Source organism: Ornithorhynchus anatinus, chromosome 18, assembly GCF_004115215.2.
Source record: "Ornithorhynchus anatinus isolate Pmale09 chromosome 18, mOrnAna1.pri.v4, whole genome shotgun sequence".
NCBI lineage: Eukaryota > Metazoa > Chordata > Mammalia > Monotremata > Ornithorhynchidae > Ornithorhynchus > Ornithorhynchus anatinus.
Window position 1 is genome coordinate 9,949,137 of NC_041745.1, and position 21,574 is coordinate 9,970,710.

Consider the following 21,574-nt stretch of genomic DNA (forward strand, 5'->3'; position numbering starts at 1 on the left):
GTGCTCTACTTTGGAAATTCATGTTTCTTATCTTTTTTTATGATTTCAAAAATCCATTTCTACTCTGTTTATTTCAGCCGACTCTTCAGGTAGACAATGCATAAGATACCCAGGGCATTTCAGTTCAGCAAATTGTCTTAAGTTTAATTTTAGTTTTATAGCTCTCTTTAATTTCAAGTTTTCATAGAGTCCAGTATAAATTAGATCTCTTCGATGTTGCCTCATCAGTATTTCTCAAATGTTGCAGATGACTTTTAAAATCACATTTCATAAAGTGAAATAACTTCATTTTCCCCAAACCACCAAAATTCTTTTTCTGCACTTCTTTTCCCACTTCCATTGAACTCGAAGATGAGTACCATAAGGGTGAGTCTCCTTACAGAATTTTAGTTAGGAGATGTTCTCTTTATTGGACTAGAGGGAAAAAAAGCATTGAGGTTGAATTGGCCTCTGCACACTAATATAAATAATGATTCTTGTCTTAAAGGGAAAAGCAGTGTATGAAAAAACAAGGGTAGGCAGAGCCTAGAAAGAACTTGGCAGATTTTAAAGCCAGATAACATGGCTTTAGTTCATTTAAACTGTTGTTGTTTTTTTAGTTGGGGGGCGTTGTTGTTGGAGTTGCTTTATTAGGAAGTGAAAATGATGGAAATTACCAGCTATTTTCCACTGGTGTCTCTTAATCAGGAACTGAATCTTGTTAGACTCTGGCTGTTACAGTGCATCTATTTACAATAGTCGCATGCCAACAAGAGAAGTGGCTGAAAACCTGGAAGCAGGACACCAGGTGATTTATTCCACTGCTGCCTTTTGCTAAGTAAATGGTGCTTCTTTAGAGTATTCTCATGAGGGGTGCTGCAAAATTTTCTTACCTTGGGTTCACACTTTAAATCTCTCTCGCACTCAGATACCACAGTCAGGTTCTTGTCTTTGTGGCATTTTGTCTCGACTCTGTGGTTTTTGTGACCCTTGTTTTTTGTGCTTGTTTAATTGAATATATTATGCATCTGTCTCTACCTCGGTTTCCCAAAACAACTCAAGAAGACTACAGTATTTTGAACTTTGAAAATACTGAACCTTCAGTTCCTTGAACTGATGCACTTCCCTCTTTTCCAGAGAAATAGGCCTCAGAGTGACAAGTAGTCCAGTTAGGTCAGATTTCCCAGTGGTGATTAAATTTCATTGCCAGGAGATGGAATAATCAAAGATGCTCATCTCTGGTGGGCATTCAGTTCTGGCTTCTTTATCTTTCATGTCTAGGAGGGGATTTTGAGAATCTATTCAAGGGCTTAAAGTCAGTATGGAATAAGTGGAAAAGCTTATGAAGCTGGATAGGTTGTTTGCCTCAAACATGAAGATGAAAGTTAATTCTCTTCCAATTCTGCCTCTGGCAAAAGATTTCTTGAAGGAATATTGTGGCCATCATTCTCCTTATAATGAGGCCACAAAATAATGGGAGTTATCACAGGTTTAACAAAAATTGAACCTTGTGTTGAATAACCTTAGTAAGTGCTTCTGGAATTAGATCTGCCTCTGCTTCCCTGCAGAAACACCCTTTTTGTTGCATTCTTCCTCTTCCTCTTCTCCTTTTCTTTCTCCCTGAAAAGGGGATCTATTAACATTTTCAAAAGTTAAATAAGTCTCAAAAGGAATATTGTTTCTCCAGAAATGAAAACTCACCAGCTCAATACTTGGAATTGTTGCCATCTAAGCCCTGGTTGTGGATCTGCTGATGCCCAACAAAATAAGCCTTAGGGTTTCCATACTGGTCTGTTCCAAAATCCCCATGCCCTTTGTCACCTTACTTCCCCCTATTCCCTTTACTGAAGCTGCCTCATTTACCTCTTCCATCCAAAGGGGATTGAGACTGTGAGCCCCTTATGGGAAAGGGACTGTGTCCATCCCAATTTGCTTATACCCACCCCTGGGCTTAGTACAGTGCCTGGCATATAATAAGCACTTAAAAACTACCACAATTATTATGCAGCTATGCCCAAGGCATGGAGGTATGCATGCCTCCCCTATGTCTCCCCCTTAACCCAGACCTTTGTGTAGCTGCCGTGGCCATGGGACAGTTAATGGGGGTGCATGGGACTCCCCTATTCCTTGCCCGCTACCTCCATGCTGCATCTTGAGGGTGTTGAAGATGGAGGAGTAGCTCAACCTAATTTGCTTAAACCCTTATTAGTTGTCTTTCTTGCTGAGCAACTTTGACTCTGGAAACAGTACAGCCACTTGTCGACTTGTGTGACCTTGGCAAGTCACTTAATTTCTCTGTGCCTCAGTTCCCTCATCCTTAAAAGGGGATTCATGCTGTGAGCCCCTTGTGGGACATGGACTGTGTTCCAACCTGATTAGCTTGTATCTCCCCCAGCGCTTAGAACAGTGCATGACACATAGTAAATACCATCATTATTATTATTGCATTTAGCAGAATTGCCTATATGCAAAAAGGCCATTTGCACATAGCTTTTTATCTTTCTGGTAGCATTTTCCAGTGTGGAGTGGTTTGGGGGCAGCTCCCTCTGTGCAGCTTTGAATTTTTAGATCTTGAAGTTGTTCTGCAGATATTCTTACCGAGAAACCTACTATACCACGTATTAGACTGTGTCCTCGGGTTTCCGGGAATGGCATTTGTCTCCCACCCTCAGACACAGGCCTTGAGCTGATGGGAAGTCAGTTCTCAGTTCTTCTTTACCCAGGCACTCTCCCCTGTCTGCAGCAATTTTGTCTCCCTACTCTGTCTTGTTATTAGTCCTTTTTCCTCCATTGCCACTTTGACATGAAACCCAACATGGACTGAAAGTCCCCGGTGGTGTTTGAGGAGCAGTTCTAGCAAAAACGAGCTGCCTCATTTTGACTTTCAGACTTGACTGCATGTGACTTTGGTTTGTCTTCCCTACCACTTTGGCTAAGTTCTTGATCCAACCATAATAGTCATTGAGGAAAAAGAAAATAGCTTAGACTTTCAGTTCATGTTCTCTCTGCCTAGAAGTAGCTCTAAACCTTAGGGATGCCAGCTTAATCATTTATGAATAAAGAAGATTTTAAGTATGTACCAGCTGCCCCCAAAAAAGGGGGGCATCTGTTCAGAAGCCTTTATTTGTTCGAAAATATAACAACAAGAAGCCTGAAGTGTTGGGATTCACACTGGGGAGAGCCAGCCACTCCGTCCCATCACATTCCAAACCCTAAGCTGACTGCTTGGACCACAGTAGTGTAACGCTTCAGGGGAGCAGAGTCTTATTGTTGTGCAAGGCCCGATCACACCATTCCTGGTACACCCCCAAATGGCCCCAGACAGCAGCATAGCATAGGGGATAGAGCACTGGCCTGGGAATCAAAGGACATGGGTTCTAATCCCTGGTCCGCCACCTGTCTGTTGTGTGCCCTTAGGCGTCACTTCACTTATCTGTGCTTCAGTTATCGCATCTGTAAAATGGGGAATAAGAATGTGAGCCCTATTTTTGAACAGGGACCGTGTTCAATCCGATTCGCTAGTATCCATCCCAGCACTTAGTGCAGTGCCAGGCAGATAGTAAGCACTTAACAAATGCCATAATTATTATTTTATCTGAATTGTGTCATGTGCCAAACACTGCATTGGGGTAGATACAGGTTGAACACAGTCCCTGTCCCACATGGGGCTCATAATGGAAGTAGGGGGAAGAATGGGTACTTGGTCCCCATTTTACAGATGGGGAAACTGAGGCACAGAGATGTTAAGTGACTTACCCAGGGTCACAGAGCAGGCAAATGGTGGAGTCAGAATTAAAACCCAGGTGCTTTGACTACTGGGCCTATGCTCTTTCCCCTAGGCCACACTGTTTACTGGTCTATGAAATGTGAAAAATGTGCAAGGATGATGGATAGTAGTGATGCTTAAAATGGAAAGGGACAAAAGTTGCCTCTTCCCAAAGATAACTTATGGTGTGGTGCTCTCCTATTAGGAGAGATAATCAGGATGAACATGTCTTAGGCTTGTTAAGTGGACACTCTTATCCTTTCTTGCCTCCCGAGCTGAGTGTCCAGTAGCTCATGATTGATTTACTTATTTGCACATCTTCACAGATGAGAGCTCAAGCTTGGATTTGAGAATTCAGGTGACTCTGATTTTAGCAAGGGGATGATAATAACAATAATAATGGTACTTGTTAAGTGTTTTCTATGTGCCAAGCACTGTTATAAGCACTGGGACAGGTTGAGGTTAATCAGGGCAGATACAGTCCCTGTCGCACATGGGGCTCACACGCTAATCCCCATTTTACAGATGAGGTAAGTGAGGCACCGAGAAGTGAAGTGACTTGCCCAAGGTCATATAGCAGGCAAGTGGCGGAGCTGGGATTAGAACCCACGGCCCTCTGATTCTGAAGATGTGCTCTATCCACTACGCCGTGCGTGGGCGGGGAAGCAGAGCCAGTTTTTCTGTAGGATAATTTGGGATAACTCCCCAATAACCCGCTCTCCTGGAGCACCCACCCATTGTGGAAGGAAACAACCGTCACAGTGCCAAGTGGGCTCTTAGAAATACGTGCTCCTGGATCTGGACAGGAGAATGGAGAGGGCAGGGTGGTCGCTTTTTTAGCGGAACTCATGATGGTGAAGAGTCTCCCGCTGGGACCAACAGATCAGCCTCGGCTCTGAGGCCTCAGAGGCGAGATCTCACTCGGAGGAATTGATTATGGTGCCTGCGGTTTGTCCAGAAACCCGTGCACTGTCTTGTACCTGCCAGTCACGTTCGCACTGGGGCAAAAGTGGAGTTACTGGGGGAGGGGTGACGCACACTAAGGTTTCTAAAGTGCTGGACCCATTAGCAGCTGAAAGAACCCCAGCATACTAAACCAGTAGGCAGTTGCCATGGTAGCCACCGTAGTCTTTTCTAAACTAGTCAACCAGCTATTTTTCTGGGTTCTTGCTGAGCATATCCAACTCGTCATTCAACCAAGGTAGCTCTTCAGCTGGGTCAATCAGCCTGGGGTATTTTTATTGCATGCTTGCCATAGGCAGAGCACAGTACTTAGTGCCTGGGAGAGTACCACCTACATCTCTAGCTTCCCAACGGCAGGGCTCCGTAACACAAAACCGTTGCATCAGCAAACAGCCCCATTCTTCGAACGCCCCCACATTCCTTCTCTTCCTCTCCTGATCAGGCATGACGATAAAGACCGTAAGCTTATTGTGAGTAGGGAAAGTGTCCGTTTATTGTTATATCGTATTCTCTCAAGTGTGTAGTACAGTGATGTGCACACAGTAAGCACTCAATAAATGCGATTGAATGAATGAATGAAAGTTCCAGCAACTGCCAACGTGTCCCAGGCTATGTGTCCGCTAGCAATAGCCCTACAGGGAAACAGCCAGTTAAGGATTTTGTTCATCAGAGAAGTGAAACATTATAGGGAAGCCACTCTCAGGTCACCCTGCACTATGAAGAGCAGCGGTTTTTTAAAGCCTTTTTAGGGAAGGACTTTGAAGTTGCTTCCAGGGTCCTTGCTTTTGGACTATTCATTTAAGCTCCCCCCTTCCACACCAGGGAGGGAGGGAGAGAGGAAATAGCTACGGCTGAAATCGAAATTTCCTGTACTTTGTTCTGCAGATAAATATTTTCTCCGGTGACTTGGCTTTTTTTCCCCCTGCAACCATAGTTTGGTAGATCTTTGGCTTCACTCAGGATTTCTTTGTGGGACTCGGTAATTTTTTAAAAAGTGGCTTTTTTCCTTCCTTATTCCTTTAAATATAGTGCCGTCTTATTTCCCTTTATGCCCCAATCCTTCCACAGCTGATTCAGTCTGTGGGCAGTACCTGCTCTTTTGTGTAATTCTTTGCCCAAGCCTTTAGTGCAGTGTTCTGCATGCTGGAAGCACTCAGTACCATTGATTGACAGACCAATTAACAGGAGAATCATTATAAAAGAGGAAGGGCTAGTTACAGTCCTCAATGAGAGGAGTTGGGTACTGGCCCAGGTTAAAAGGTAGTAGCTATGGAATGCATTCAAAAATGAACGGAGGGGACCTCCGAATATTTTTGAGTTCGGGCGACTCCAGAATTTTAACAACATACTGAGGGAAAGAGAACTCATTCATACATTTTGCCTAAGGTAGGCATCTCTGAAGTTTTCTGAAAGTGAAACGTCCAGGCCCATAGCTTTCTCTGCTCTTCTGATATCATGATTTGGAGGCTACAGGAGACTCTGAACCCTTGGTATGGAGGATAAGCCGAGATCATCTTGTTTCCCCTGCCCTATCTTTTTCAGCAGATCCGTCAGCCGAAAATGAACGTGCTGCTTTAGAAAAAAGAAAACCTTTAATATACAATTGAATAACCACTGCAAACATTTCCATTTCCTGGCATTTTCTCCAAAGCATCCTCTTCTCATTCCTGAGCAGTGAGCTGAAAAATGATCTACTGGAAAAAGGAAACATGGGCATCAAATCAGATATTAGGGACAGTTATCATTCAGGCCCTTGGATTCTGTATATTAAACCTACTCTGCCTTGCTAATTCCAGCAAACATACAAATATACAGTTCAAATGATAAAAAGTGCTTTGTAAACTTACAAGTCCATTTTAGTCACTGAAGAAAGGACTAACTACTTAAGTCCCCACAACCTATTTTTCTAAAAGTTGTCAGATGCAGTTTTTCACTCTATGTCTAAATGCCAATCGGATCATCTAAAATTTACTCATATCATTTAGCGTGTTATTACTCATACCTAATTAAAATGGCCATTGAAGGCACGTTTCCAGATTTCATAAGTGAGAAGGGGCAAGTTGTTGACCTTAAATAAAGCCACTGCTAAATTTGCCCCAAATCTCATTATTTGTATTAAACCATGGATGTTAAAAGAAAAAAGTTATGTCCAACTAAGGAATGCTGTAGATGAAGGCCTATGTTTGAATATATCTGTTTTGTGAGTAAGCAAATTTTGGGTTCTTATTATATTTAGTACTACATACCTTGGCAATTTAAATCAGTTTGATTTAGGCCAGGGAGAACATTGTAGTTGTGAAAATATATGGATTTGTCACTCCATACATTGCCTTTAATGGAAATAAGCACAATTGACAATGTCTTCATATTTTCCTATTAACATCTATAAAGATCATGAGCCGGATTGCACTTTGTTTTTCCATTTTCACATGGAACATTAGCTGAGAGTTCTATTCCAAACTGTGATAAGGAAACATAGTGAAAGCATCTTCATTTTGCAAGATTTCAGTGTTGGAGTTACACACCTGAGCCTAAGTTGCTTTTAGTAGAAGTCTTTGCAATAAATTTAACATGAATGAACTTTATTTCCTTTATAATTTTTTTGCATTTGGGGGGAGATCATACCATAAAACACTATGTAGAAGTGCCTCTGAGCATCACCATGAAACTAGCCTACGGTTCTGTAAGATGCAAAATGTGAATTATGAGTTTATGGTTGTGTGTTGTTGTTTTTCTAAGCTTATCTTTCACATTTCTCAACTTTCTGCTAGGTGTGTACTGTAAAATCTTAGCCCTTTAATTGTACATGGAGGTTTGTACGTTCATTTTTCCATTTCTGTGGAATTTTCAGTAAATAGATCGGCAGTGTGTTTGGGAGAGGCTTTGGGGCTATAGGATTCAGGAGATTTTTTAAAGAGTGCGCTCAGAGACTTCTTAAATGTTCTGTCTAGTAAAAGGAATATGAAAGGATCTGTACTACTTCTAGCAGCAGCCAGGCAAGTGAAGAAATTTTTTATTTCCACTAAATAGGTCAACTCCTGGCAGTCCTTTTTATGTAAGGCATAAAAAATTGGCTTAAATATACCATGAGGGAGAAAGCAAACTATCAGTAGAATCTGGATAACCAAAATATGCCTTTTCACCGAACTGTAAATCCGACACCTCTCCATGATAGCTGTGCGTGTCCTTATCTTTCTTAGATAACTGACGAAAGAGGAGTATGACAACACAACTACTAGAAGGGAAAACCCCACAAATGCAGTACCAACATGACTTGCAATTTGAGAAATCTGTTCCCCAAATTCTGTCTTCTGATTGTAGCACTTCTCTACCTCGGGGGTCTTGTTTAAAACGTTAGCTTCTACAATTGAGTAATAAATAATAATCGGAGCAATTACACCCAGGACAATCACCCATATATAAATGCAGAGTTTTTTCGCAAAGTCGGGTTGGCGAAATTTTTTCAAGATCCGGCCAAAGAAAATCTTTTCATAGAGGGAGGCCTTCTCCTGCGTAGGATCATGTTTCATCAACGTAGCGTAGCGGCTGATGGCAATCCACGTTAAAATTGTGAGGCTGACGAACATGCTCACGTGCATTGACAGAGTGCCAAAGCAAATTACGACCTTACATGGCAGAGACTGGTAGGTCCACTTAGACCCTTCCCTGAAGTAGGAACACATAAAAGGCATAGCACTGCACACCAGCAAGTTGGCCGTCACAAGGTGTGTAAGGTAAATGTGGGTTGACGTCCTCTTGCCTATTTTCCAAAAAAATACCCACTGGGAGAGTGTGTTTCCCAGGATTCCTATAATACACAGAATCGAGTAGATGATGGGCAGAGCGACCGATGAGGCTGCCGACGGTCGAATGCTACATGTGGAATTGTAAACCATTTGTGCCATGTCTTCCGGGAGTATCTCAGGAGCTGGAATAAAATTGCAGACAAGAGGCGTCAGAATTAGAGGCGGGTGTTCCCAAAAGTGAACAAATGAAAGAGCGGTACGTGTCTGATTCAAAAAACAGCTGGTGAAGAAAAATTCTGATTCTTCTCACCTGCGGTCAAGGTTAGTCCGATTGACTTAAAACCAACGCAATGCTGATTATGGCAGCAATTCTTTTGCCTCAACCTACGTAAAAGAAAACGGTAGATATTTGGAAATGGTAGAGATTCATACCCTCATGTTGGAGAAAACGTGAAGTTCCTTAGATTATTTCTTGCCCATCAGCCTTCTAAAGGTTTGGTCCTTGTCTTTATTGACTGTAAGCTCGTTGTGGACAGGGAATGCCACTGTTTATTGTTGTATTGTACTTCCCAACCGCTTAGTACAGTGTTCTGCACACAGTAACGCCGCAATAAATACAGTTGAATGAATGAATGAATTGAGTCACAGCCCGGGAAATCTGGCAGGCTGTCACATCTTGTTATGGTTTCTTGATTTACGTCATTGTCTGTTCTTGAACATGTGCCTTTATGTAGCCTTTGGGAAGGGGGATTTTGATGCTTCACAAAAGTTCGTTGTGGGCAGGGAAGATGTCTACCAACTCTAGTATAGTGCTCTCCCATGCGCTTACTACACTGCTCTGCACACAATTAACGCTTAGCATGGGGTAGTGGATAGACTGTGGACTTCAGTGTCAAAAGAACCTGGGTTCTAGTCCTGGCTCTGCCACTTGTCGGCTGTGTGACCCTGGGTAAATTACTTAATTTCTCCGTGCCCAGTTATCTCATCTGTAAAATGGGGATTAAGACTGTGAGCCCTTTGTTGGTCAGGGACTGTGTCCAACCTGTTTTGCTTGTACCTACCCCAGCACGTAGTACAGTGCCTGGCACATAGTAAGTGCTTAACAAATACCTAAATGATTATCATCATCATCATCATCAGGAATAAATTCCTTTGAGGGATTGATAGATATGCACCACCCCATTAACTCCACAGTTACTAGAACCCTAAATTTAGGGGTCCAACCCAGGCAAGATTTCATTAGCAAATGTGTTCATGAACCTAACATTGGGCTTGTTAGACCTGATCTCAAACCTAGGGCCACATTGGTTATTCATCTCTGAGGCAAGCTTCAACTGAGTCTTCCTCCAAGAGGGATGAGAAGCCAAATGCAGATCTCTCATCCACTGACTTTTCAGTGTGGTTTCTGGAGCTGGAACTGTTGCCCTTGAGCTAAGTTCAAACAGTCCTGTGCCTCCCCCCTACCCAACAACCCCGGCATTCTCTAACCACCCTCTCCCCCAGCCCCTGAGGGAAGCTTCAGATCTTAAGACTGCCCTGCAAAAAACACACACACTCACCCTCTCTCCTCCTCCCCCCCACCCCCCCAGCATTGTGCCTTCACAGTGCTAAACTTAGAAGGGGGAAGATTTAAATCAATCAGTGGTATTTATTCATTCATTCGGTCATATTCATTAAGTGTTTACTGTGTGCAGAGCACTGTACTAAGCGCTTGGGAAAGTACAGTACAACAATAAAGGTTGACAATCCCTGCCCACAACAAGTGCACAATATAGAGAGAGGGAAACAGACAAAAATGCAAATAAATAAAACGGCAGATATGTACTTAAGTGCTGTGGGGCTGGGAGGGGGGAGAAGCAAAGGGAGCAAGTCAGGGTGATGCAGAAGGGAGTGGGAGATGAGGACAAGTGGGGAGGGCCTTTTGGAGGAGATGTGCCTTCAGTAAAGCTTTGAAGGGGAGTGCTACTACAAGCAGAGGACAGTATTGAGTGTTTGGGAGGGTACAGTCCGTCAGAGTTGGTGTTTACGTTCTCAGCTCACAACAAGCCTGCAGTCCAAGACTTGTTTTCAGTACAGTTGAGAACTATGCAGATGGACCCCTCTGTATAACAAACACATCCCCACTTCTTACCCCTAGAACTTGGGATCACCAGTCCTTTTGCCTTAGTTTTGTTCTACCGCTTTCTCTGGGTGCCTGAGCCAAGACTTTAACAGTCCAAAAAAGCATCAAATTTACCACCTCTTTGCTAGTTGAAAATTATTTTATGCCTCTTCTTAAAAAGGTAAGCAGATATTTAGGTTAAAAGAATCACTGCTTTTGCAAAGGGGGCTGGATGAAAGAGCAAGGACCTGGGAGTCAAAGGACCTGGATTCTAATCCTGGTTCTGCCAAACAATAATAATTATGGTATTTCTTAAGTGCTTACTATGTGCCAGGCACTGTACTAAGCGCTGGGATGGATACAAGCAAATTGGGTCGGGGACAGTCCCTGTCCCGCATGGGGCTCACAGTCTCAATCCCATTTTACAGATGAGGGAACTGAGGCACAGAGAAGTGAAGTGACTTGCCCAAGGTCACAGAACAGGCAAGTAGTGAGCTGGGATTAGAACCCATAACCTCATGACTTCCAGGCTTGTGCTGTAGCCACTGAAAAGCAGTGTGGCTCAGTGGAAAGAGCCTGTGCTTGGGAGTCAGAGGTAATGGGTACTAATTCTGGCTCCACCACTTGTCAGCTGTGTCACTTTGAGCAAGTCACTTAATTTCTCTATGCCTCAGTTTTCTCATCTGGAAAATGGGGACTAAGACTGTGAGCCCCATGTGGGACAACCTGATTACCTTGTATCCCCTCCCACTGCTTAGAACAGTGCTTGGCACATAGTAAGTGCTTAACAAATGCCACCATTATTATTATTATTATTTATTATTATTATGCTGCTTTGCTGCATCTGCTGTGACCTTCGGCAAGTCATTTCACTTCTCTGTGCCTCAGTTACCTCATCTTTGGAGAAGCAGCGTGGCTCAGTGGAAAGAGCACGGGCTTTGGAGTCAGGGCTCGTGAGTTCGAATCCCAGCTCTGCCACTTGTCGGCTGTGTGACTGTGGGCAAGTCACTTAACTTCTCCGTGCCTCAGTTCCCTCATCTGTAAAATGGGGATTAAGACTGTGAGCCCCACGTGGGACAACCTGATTCCCCTATGTCTACCCCAGCGCTTAGAACAGTGCTCGGCACATAGTAAGCGCTTAACAAATACCAACATTATTATTATTATTATCTTTAAAATCAAGAGATTAAGACTGTGACACCTCTGTGGGAAAGGGATTGTTTCATATCTTCTCCAGTGCCTGGCACATAATAAGCTTTCAACAAATACCATTTAAAAAAAAAATAGAGCTCAGGACTGGGAGTCAGAGACATGGGTGTAATCTTGCCTTTGCACCTTGTCCGCTGTGTGACCTCGGGCAAGTCAATTAAATACTCTGTGCCGCAACTTCCTCATCTATATAATGGAGATTAACTACCTGTTCTCCCTCCCCCTTAGACTGTGAGCCCCATGTGGGATAGAGAACGATTATATTGCATGTACCCCAGCACAGTGCTTGGCACAAGGTAAGCATTTAATAAATACTAAAGTCATTATTAGAATTTTTACTAAAGTAGTCCGAGGTAAGAAGAAGCATAAGGCATGCACAATCCATGAATTGAAAGCACCAATTTCACTGAATTAAGTGAAATTCACTTCTGGTGGTGTTTTATAAACACAACTTGCCCTTCATTGCCTCTCAAATAAAGATTCATATCATAAAATATGCTGAAATCAAAATCTTCTCAATCCCATTCTTTGGAGTGGTGTGGTCATGATATGATTCACAAGCTTTTGGAATAGCCATAATGCTTTTCTGTTTTCATTGGCCAATAGTCATAAGTTGTGTTCTATTTTACTATATAGTCTCTTCCTTATTGGGAGACAAGAGCAATGTTTTGGAAATGGTGGACATTTTCATTGGTATTTAATCCATGTCACTTCCCCCAACCAGAATTTTGGCAGCCTCTGCACTCTCAGATATTTTGAAAACAGTTCCATTTTTTGCCCACACTCATACTCTGCACCTGGCATTTCCATTTGTTTTTGGATTTTCCAGTGGAAATTGTGCCTATCTCAAGTGAATATTATATTGGTCATATCTTCCAAGGACTGAATGTGAATCCATTTGAGAAGCAGATGGTGTTTTGTAGATGCTTCATCTAGAAAATGGTATCTCAATTGCCATTGTAGGCAGAGCATTAAAGAAATTAATAAAGCCTAATTTCTTATTCATTGACAAGGAGCCAAGTAAGAAAGGATTTTCTAGATATTCTAAGTGAGTTTCCAATATCAGGAATCATAAAAAGGTTGAAAGAGCTTCTCTGTGATAAGAACTTGATGATGTTGGCAAACTTTGAGCTCTCTGTGGGACAGGGACTGATGGATCTGATTATATTGTACTTACCCCAGAGTTTAGTACAGTGTTTAGCACATAGTAATTACCTAGTCAGTACCGTAACCATTATTAAGGATGTAGGTCAGAGACAAAAGAAGAGGTGGAGGGTGCTGACTGAGAAGGGCTTTGGGAAAGAGGAACTGGAGGCCTTCTAGTACCACGTAGGATTGCAGCATGGAAAGAGTAGTGGAAAGAGCAGAAGCCTGGAAGTTGGAGGACCTGGGTTCTAATACCGGCTCTGCCACATACCTGATTTGTGACCTTGGGCAAGTGATTTGACTTCTCTGTGCTTCAGTTCCCTCATCTGCAAAATGGGGATTCAATACCTGATGGCCCCCCTACTTTGTCCGTGAGTCCCATGTGGGACCTGATTATCTTCTATCTACCCTAGCTCCTAATACAGTGCTGGGCACATAGTAAATGCTTATCAAGTAGTATAAAAACATAAAACCACAGTTATTATAATCATGACCTCTTCCCGTCTTCCTCTTCCTCCTCCTCTTCTGCCTCTGCCAAGATGCCCTTTTCTCTCCAGCCCGTCTACTATTCTTAGGGAGCAGCAACCTGGATTCTCATTGATCAGAAACTCCCAACCTTAGCACAAGAGTTTCTCATAGTTGACCCACATCCTTTGCTGTAAGTACAGCAGGTTAAAGAAGATAGTAATACTGTTTGCTTTTTTCCACCAGACCATACCCTTAATGTCTTATAAGGCTGTATTAAATGCACTTGTATTGGATACTTAGACCCAACTTTCAAATCTACAGCATACCAAATTATTTTACTTAGGCATCTTGTAGCTGATTAAAAGTTAATTAAATCTAAAGTTATCTATTTCGTGGGAAAATTCCCAACACGAAGCTCCCTCTTTCTGTGGGGAAATACTCATTTCCTAGAATTCAGCAGAGTTAAGCAATAGGGTTAAGAACTTACTATTTCTCGGCATTCCTGTTATATCAGGCTAAACAAAATGGAGTGTCACATAAGAGTTATTCTTGAAACCCCTGTAAAATACTTCATTAGCTTGCCCCTCTGCTTCCTTTTTGCAAGCCACCCAACACACCAGAAAATAAGGAAGGTAAAATCTGCCATTGAGTGCTAGACCAATCTAAAGTTTCTTTTTATTTGTTTGTTTTGTTGTTTTTTGTTTTTAATTGTATTTAAGTCCTTACTATATGCCAGGCACTGTTCTAAGCACTGGGAAATATGCTAAGTGGACAGGACACAGTCCAAGGTCCCACAGAGAGGTTCACAGTCTTAATCCCCATTTTACAGATGAGGTAACTGAGACCCAGATTAGTGGTGGAGCCAGAATTAGAACCCAGGTCCTTCTGACTCATTAAAAGATAAAGGAAATCGAACACATAACATATTTATTATAGAGCATCTGTTGCCATCCTGACCTCAGTGAGCTTGGAATCGGGCTGAAGAGGTCTTCTGAAAACAAGCTTTCAGTCTTCAAAAATGTAAAAAGCTTTTTAAAAAAAAAAGTAAAAAAAAAATTTCTTAGTAGGAAAGACTATGTGAAGAGAAAAAGAGGAGCTTTTTCAGAGCCTGCATATTGTGGAATAAATTGCACCAGTACTCAATCACAAATCTTTGCAACTCTCTATGAATAAGATTTATTTAAAAAGGCTACAGTCAAATCACTCACCTGGAGAAGTGGTTCCTTTTTCATATCCACCAGCTTCATTAGTCAATTGGACATTTTAACCACTTTATCAAATTCTTATCAGTAACTGCAGCTCCTCCGGTCTCTCCTGAATCTGACAAAGGCGCAAGTCAGATTAACCCCGATGAGCAGTTTGTGCAGGAAGCAATGTTTCCTTCATCGCCTTCAGATCCTACAGCCTCTGTCCTGAGAAGTTTAGGTAAACTTTACATACCTTAGGCGTGTGCATTATTCTGACGGAATCAAGATCCCTCAAATGGCCTTTTCTCTTGTAGACAGCATCCCCAGATTCCCCAGAACTGTTGCAAAAACCGTGCTCATTAGCTGGCAGATCTACTTGGGATGGAAACCTTCTTTCTGCTTAGTATTTGAGGAAGTCAGTTTTCTGAATGACATTAGCCTTCTGAACAATTAATTTAGCATCAAACTTTTTTTTTAACCACCTGACTTATTTGTGCCTCCCAAGGCGAGGTTCCAATGTCTCTGAGGGTCTCCTGTGGTCCATTTGGTCTGTGGAAGAGCTGTCAGGGTTGAAAGAGGATGCCCAGAGCATTCTTGGTCATAAAAAGGCAACCCAGACCCTGGCAGGATTCCTCAAAGTGAAAGATGAGGCGGCAGGCTGTTGATGCCAAGCTGGTACTCGGGAGCTGCTGCCCAAGAGCGGGGGGACCAGAATTGGGGTAGGAAAAAGAGAACTTATATTGCAGCTAAGTCATTTGCATAAGTCAGAAGCATTCAGATTAAATAAAGTAGTTGAGTCCCCTCCAATCGATTCTCTGCCTTGCCCTCAGAGCTCTTCAAAGGGAGGTTCTCCACCAGCGGTCTGTTTTCTCTTTCTGTAGTAGTAGGGCCACACATGCTCTGGTTATCCGCGCTTGACTTGTTGAATCTCCCTCGTTCGATTGCTTCTCTCCTACTTCTGAACCCTTGCCCATGTTGCCCTTTCTTTATTTCTGGCATCAGCTCTCTGCTCCATTTCTTGAAATTACCATTCCAGACCATTCTCTGGGAGCTTTCTCCAAGCCCATCCCAGTCTTTCTCCTATGCCCCATCTGTCACCATTTCTTGCAGTTACTGAGGGTATTTGGGAAGCAGCATGGCACAGTGGATAAAGCCCAGTCCTGAGAGTCCGGAGGTCATGGGTTCTAATCCCAGCTCTGCCTCTTGTCTACTATGTTACCTTGGGCAAATCACTTCACTTCTCTGGGCCTCAGTTACCTCATCTGTAAAATGGGGATTGAGCCTGTGAACCCCATGTGGGACAGGGACCATGTCCAACCCTATTGGCTTATATCCACCCCAGTGCTTAGTACAGTGCCTGGTAAATAGTAAATGCTTAACAAATACCATCTTTATTATTATTATGTTCTTGTTTTTCCTGGGTTCCCTACTAAATTGGAAGCATTTAGGGGGCAGGAGTCCCAGAGCTAACCCTCCTGTTCGTGATTAAAATTATTATTATTTTGGTATTTATGAAGCACTATGTACCAAGCACTATACTGAGTACTAAGGTAGGTAGGTACAAGATAACTGGATCAGACAGAGTCCCCATGCTACTTGGGGATCCCAGTCTATGAAGGAAGAACCCCACTTCCTTCCCTCACCCTGAATTCCCCTGCATCAGTCCTGTGGCAGAGAAGAACAGATATTGGGCTGAAGCTCCCTCCAGACTGCAAATTCCTTGTAGACAGGGAACACGGCTTCATACTCTACAGTGTCGTTCTCTCCCAAGCACCTAGTATGGTACTTGTCACACAGTAACCTCTCCTACTCCAGCCCAGCCCACACATTCTGCTGCTCTAGCACCACCCTACTCACTGTGCCCTGATCTCATCTGTCTTGCTGCTGACCCCTTTCCCGTGTCCTTCCCTTAGCCTGGAACTCCCTCCCCCATATGTATGCCAGATCACCACTCTCCTCTATTGGTAAGGTCACATCTCCAAGAGGCCTTTACCCTTTAATCTCTCATTTCCCCACCTTACTTTCCCTTCTGTCACCTTTGCACTTCAGTCTGTGACCTTTGGACATTAGCTATTCGCCTCACCCCCAGCCCCACAGCACTTATGTATATATCTTTAAATTATATATTATAAATTATGTATTTCTGTCAGTCTATCCCTCTAGACTGTAAACTTGTTAAGGCCGGGGAACATGACTGCTAATTCTATTGTACTGTACTCTTCCAAGCACTTAGTTACAGTGCTCTGCACACCATAAGCGCTCAATAAATACAGTTGATTGATTAAGCACTCAGTAAATGCCAGGGATTGATGGATTGGATTGGATTGTTTTGTCCAGTGGAGAGGAACCAAAGTCACTTCATTCAGCTGAGCAAGGGAGAGTTGGGGTAAACTGTAGAATTTTAAGAGCAAACGGCCCCTGCCACTGTGTTTCTTTCCTAGTGCAGTAGAGAGTGGCTGCAAGGGTAGCTGCCATTCATCAGAGTACAACCTCAGGGCATACTCACAATGATAATAATTACGGTATTTGTCAGGCTCTGATCTAAGTGATATGTTGATCAGTTTGGGCACAGTCCCTGTCCCCCATGGGGATCCCACTGCTATTCAGGAGCTGAGAGCCAAAGGATGGTCTCTGAAAAGAATATTCAGTAAGAGAAATGGAAAGGAATCAGGGTCCGAAGGTAGTCTTGGTAGAATTTTGCATCTATTTTATGCAGTGTATGTTGTATTAGGAGCTGGGGAGAGTGAGAAGACAAACCAAAGGTTCTAGAAAGGGGGGAAATAACTTGGAAAGGGAAACCTGCATATTAGTTACAGGGTGGGGTTTGTGCCAACCAATTCCCAAACACCAAGTGCAGTGTTCCGCACGCAGAAAATGCTCAATAAATAGCATTGGTTATAGTAGAATATGCAAAATGTCAAAAAAAAAAAGGAGGCAGCCCTTCACAGGAACATCAGGGAAGCTATTGGACTAGTACCTTAGAGCACCTGACTGAGCGTTTGGCCAGGCTCACTGGAAAACTTTTCCTCTGGCTGTATTGCCTTATGGGATTCCATTTAGCTCTTCCCTCCTCTTCCTCATTTTGAGGTTCTTCCCCGAAGGCTCTAGCTGCTTCCCCTTCCCTCTCCTCTGGGCATACACACACACAGGTTCTGCCTCGTCTGGCTCTTCTGTGCCGAACAGGAGACGGGGGCACAAAATAGACAGCTGGAAGGGTAGGGTGAAGATATGTTTATTATGGTACTTATTGAATGCTTATTGTGTGTCAGTCAGTTATGGTAGATACAACGTAATCAGGACAGTCAGGGCCCCTGTCCTTCATGGGCATCACGGTATAAGGGGAGTGGGACTTATTCCCCATTTTACAAATGAGGAAACTGAAGAACAGAGAAGGTTTGGTGGGTAGGATTTGGGTGGTATTTAAGTGCTTACAATGTCCCAGGCACCGTATCAAGCGCAGGGGTAGATACAAACTAATCAGGTAAAGTACAGTCCAGGTCCCACGTGGGGCTCACAGTCTTAATCCCTGTTTTCCAGGTGAGGTAACTGAGGCACAGGAGAAGTTAAGCGACTTGCCCTTGGGTCATATAGCATACAAGCAGCAGAGCTGGGATTATTGTTATTATTATAATTATCATTACTATCATTGTTATCATTATTATTTTAATCATTTTAAGCACTTACTATGTGCCAGACATTGTATTAAACACTACGATAATCAGGGCAAAATAATCAAGGTAATCAGGTTGGACACAGTCCTCGTCTGACAAGGGGCTCACAGTCTTAATCCCCATTTTGCAGATGAGTTAACTGAAGCATAGAGAAGTTAAATGACTTGCCCAGGGTCACACACAAACAAGTGGTAAAACCAGGATTAGAACCCATGCTCTTTGACTTCTGGGGCCATGTCCTTTCCACTAGGCCATGGTGCTTCTCTTTTATCTGTGGGGCTAACTAAGGAAGGAGGCAGTTATCTGAAGAGTTCTGGAGAATGTTCCAAACATTTTCCAAAATTTTGCAAGGCCGGTGGTGTAGGATAAGGCAAGAGAGAAGTCTGAGAGGCAGGGGGAAGAAGTATTGACAATCTAGGGCAGATATTTTTGGAGCTCATCTTCTGAAGGCAGGATGCTGATATCAGAGCCATCTCATTTCAAAATTTCTAAAAATAGGAAGTTTTTCCTCTTATAACCAAATATCTGAATAGATAAAAATACAAGAGCACACCATTCTTTTAAAGAAAATATGACCATTGTTCATCACTTCTGTAATCATTTCAAGAACAGAAGCAAAAGCTGTCACGAATGCCGCTATTGTTATTTAAAAAAAGGTCCAGATTTTCAAAAGGATCTTTTTCCCCCAATATTGTAAGCTCTTTTTGGTCAGGGCACGTGCCTACCGTTCAGATGATCACTCTTCCCACTTTCAAAACCTTATTAAAAGCACATCTCCTCTAAGAAGCCTTCCCTGACTAAGCCTGCATTTCCCCTACTCCCTCTTCCTTCTACGTCACTTACACAGTAGATAATCACCGCACCCTCAGCCCCACAATCCTTTGTACCTATCCAATATTTATTTTCATGTCTGTTGCTCCCTCTAGCCTGTAAACTCTGTGTTGGCGAGGAATGTGTCTACCATCTCTGTTGTATTCTCCCAAGAGTTTAATACAGGGCTGTGTACACAGCACTCACTCAATAAATGCCACTGACCGATTGCTTTAAATTTTGAAAGAAAACTGGATAAGGAATAAAATCCATAGGAGAAAATACTTTCAATCAATCATTCGTATTTATGGAGTACTTACTGTGCAAAGCGCACTGTACTTACACTTGGGTGAGGAAAATCTAGCAGAGTAGTTAGACATGTTCCCCACCCACAGTGAGCTTACAGCTTAAAGGGGGATATAGGCATTACAATACTTAAAGAAAATGCGGGTACATCCATATGTCCCTTGAGGCTGAGGGAGGGGTGATAGGGTGCAGTTTCAAGTGCGAGGGTGACACAGAAGGAAGTGGGAGAAGAGGCAATTGAGTGCTTAGTTAGGGAAGGCTTCTTGGAGGACAGTGCTTTTCCTAAGGCTTTGAAAGTGGAAAGTGTGATCCTCAGTAAACTGGTCAGTAAAAAAAGACTAGAATTCTTGGGTAAAAAGCAGCGTCACATGGCGTGGAGGATGTTCTCTGTTAAGCTTGCACTGCACGTCGCCTGTTAGGGAATTACTCGCTACTTCCCTTTCTGCGAGTTACTGAGGAATCTTATCTTGAACGAGTTCTTGGCACTGGCATCGGTTTCCTTCCTTCCTATTTCTATTTGTATCTATTTGTATCTCTGTATCTATTTCAGAGTCCCCAGGTTGACCCCTGGCCCCAGGGAAGGATGAGATCCTTGAGCCGCCTGCCAACTGCTCATTTGCAATGAATAGCCCCAAATGCCCAAGTCCCTGCTCCCTGTAGGTCAGTAAGTCCCAGCAGTCTAAAGAAGCAAGCATAGCCCCTCCTTTCCCATACCCCACAGTGTCGATCAGTCAATCAGGGGCATTTAGCAAGCACTTACTGTGTGCTTGGGAGAGTACACTATAACACACCTCCAGGTTTAAATTTTATGCTACACATATTATTTTTAAAGCAAAAGCAAACAAGACACTGAAATGCCTCTTGGTTAAAGAAGTATTGCCAAAATTGAGAAGTGGAGTTCCTGAATTCTTTATTTCTCCTGGAAGCCCTCCTCTCATAAGGCGTTTCCATCAACCCAAATCCATGTTCCAGAGTGAGACATTTTAGATAAATATGTTACCAGACACCAATTTATTTGAAGTAGAGGGACAAAAAGCATTTATCTTTGTGGGTGTCCACTTTCAAATCCAAGCTGTTTGTTTAAGGCGAAAGCTCATTGTGGGCAAGCAGTGGGTCTTGTGTTGGTATTGCATCCCCCAAGTCAAGTGCTTCAAGCACTGCACTGCCAATGCTTACTATTTATTCAATTAATTCCATTATGACTAATGGCATTATATATTATATAATAACACCATGTATACCTTAGAAGAAGAAGTCGTCATTTAAAGTTGACTTTTACTCAAGAGGCAATACATTCATTGCTAGAAGCAGTGTGGCCTAGTGGATAGAGCGTGGGTCTGGAAGTCAGAAGGACCTGGGTTCTAATTCCAGTTTTGTCATTTGCTATATAACCTTGGGCAAGTCACTTCACTTCTTGGGCCTCAGCTCCCTCATCTGTAAAATAGGGATTAAGACTGTGAGCCTCATGTGGGACAGGGACTGTGTCCAACCTGATTAGTTTGTGTCTATCCCAGGAGGTAATACAGTGCCTGGCACATAGGAAGCGCTTAAATTTCATTTAAAAAATAGTTTTCATGCCTGTCCTATTATGTAGCCTGACATTCCCCCTCTATGTAGTACACCAAAAGGGGAGAAAAATAAGCCCTATTTCTTGGCCTAAGAAGACGGAGCTCAGGCATATGTGACTGCAAAATCCTTCTCAAATCCCTACCTCCATGAAGACCAGTTGAACCTCACCCCAGAGTGGACAGGCGGCCTTTTCTGGTGATGTCACTTGCCCCATTGACCAGCAGAGGGCAATCTATCATCGGCCCTTCTCATGGCTCTTCTACTACACTGCTCTTTGGGGGACAACAGTGTATTAAGGAAGCACTTACTGAACGCTGTGGGTAAGAGACTATACTGAGCTCTTTGAAAACCGCAAGTAAATGGAAAACTTCGTCCTGATCCTGAGGAGGTGAAGGTTGTGTCAATTTAGTAGGAGAACGAGAACTAATGCAATCAATCAGTCGTATTCATTGAGGGCTTTCTGTGTGTACAACACAGTACTCTTTGCTTGGGAGAGTACACAACAGCAGTCGTCAGACGAGTTCCCTACTCAGGCTGTGTGTAACCTGGATGAGTTTCTTAAAAATAACACCAGCAAGAAAATCTAACAGATGGTGATGATTATGATGACGGTATATGTTAAGGGCTTACTATGTGCCGAGCACTGTTCCAAG

General features: G+C 43.0%; 2 protein-coding genes across 17 annotated transcripts in view; one reads left to right on the forward strand and one right to left on the reverse strand.

Moving 5' to 3' along the window:
* CASK (calcium/calmodulin dependent serine protein kinase) overlaps nucleotides 1-21,574 on the forward strand; it is a 321,131-nt gene that overhangs the window by 153,377 nt on the left and 146,180 nt on the right. The gene's annotated exons all lie outside the window — the stretch shown is intronic.
* On the reverse strand, nucleotides 6,282-9,008 carry GPR82 (G protein-coupled receptor 82). Its single transcript, XM_007667240.4, has 2 exons — nucleotides 8,765-9,008; nucleotides 6,282-8,636 (listed from the first exon to the last, which is right to left on the reverse strand). Exon 2 carries the CDS (start codon nucleotides 8,611-8,613, stop codon nucleotides 7,531-7,533), a length of 1,083 nt encoding a protein of 360 aa, XP_007665430.2. The 5' UTR covers nucleotides 8,614-8,636; nucleotides 8,765-9,008; the 3' UTR covers nucleotides 6,282-7,530.

Excerpts from the sequence above, each read along its gene's own strand:
- GPR82 (XM_007667240.4), bottom strand. The coding sequence starts at position 8,613 with ATGGCACAAATGGTTTACAATTCCACATGTAGCATTCGACCGTCGGCA.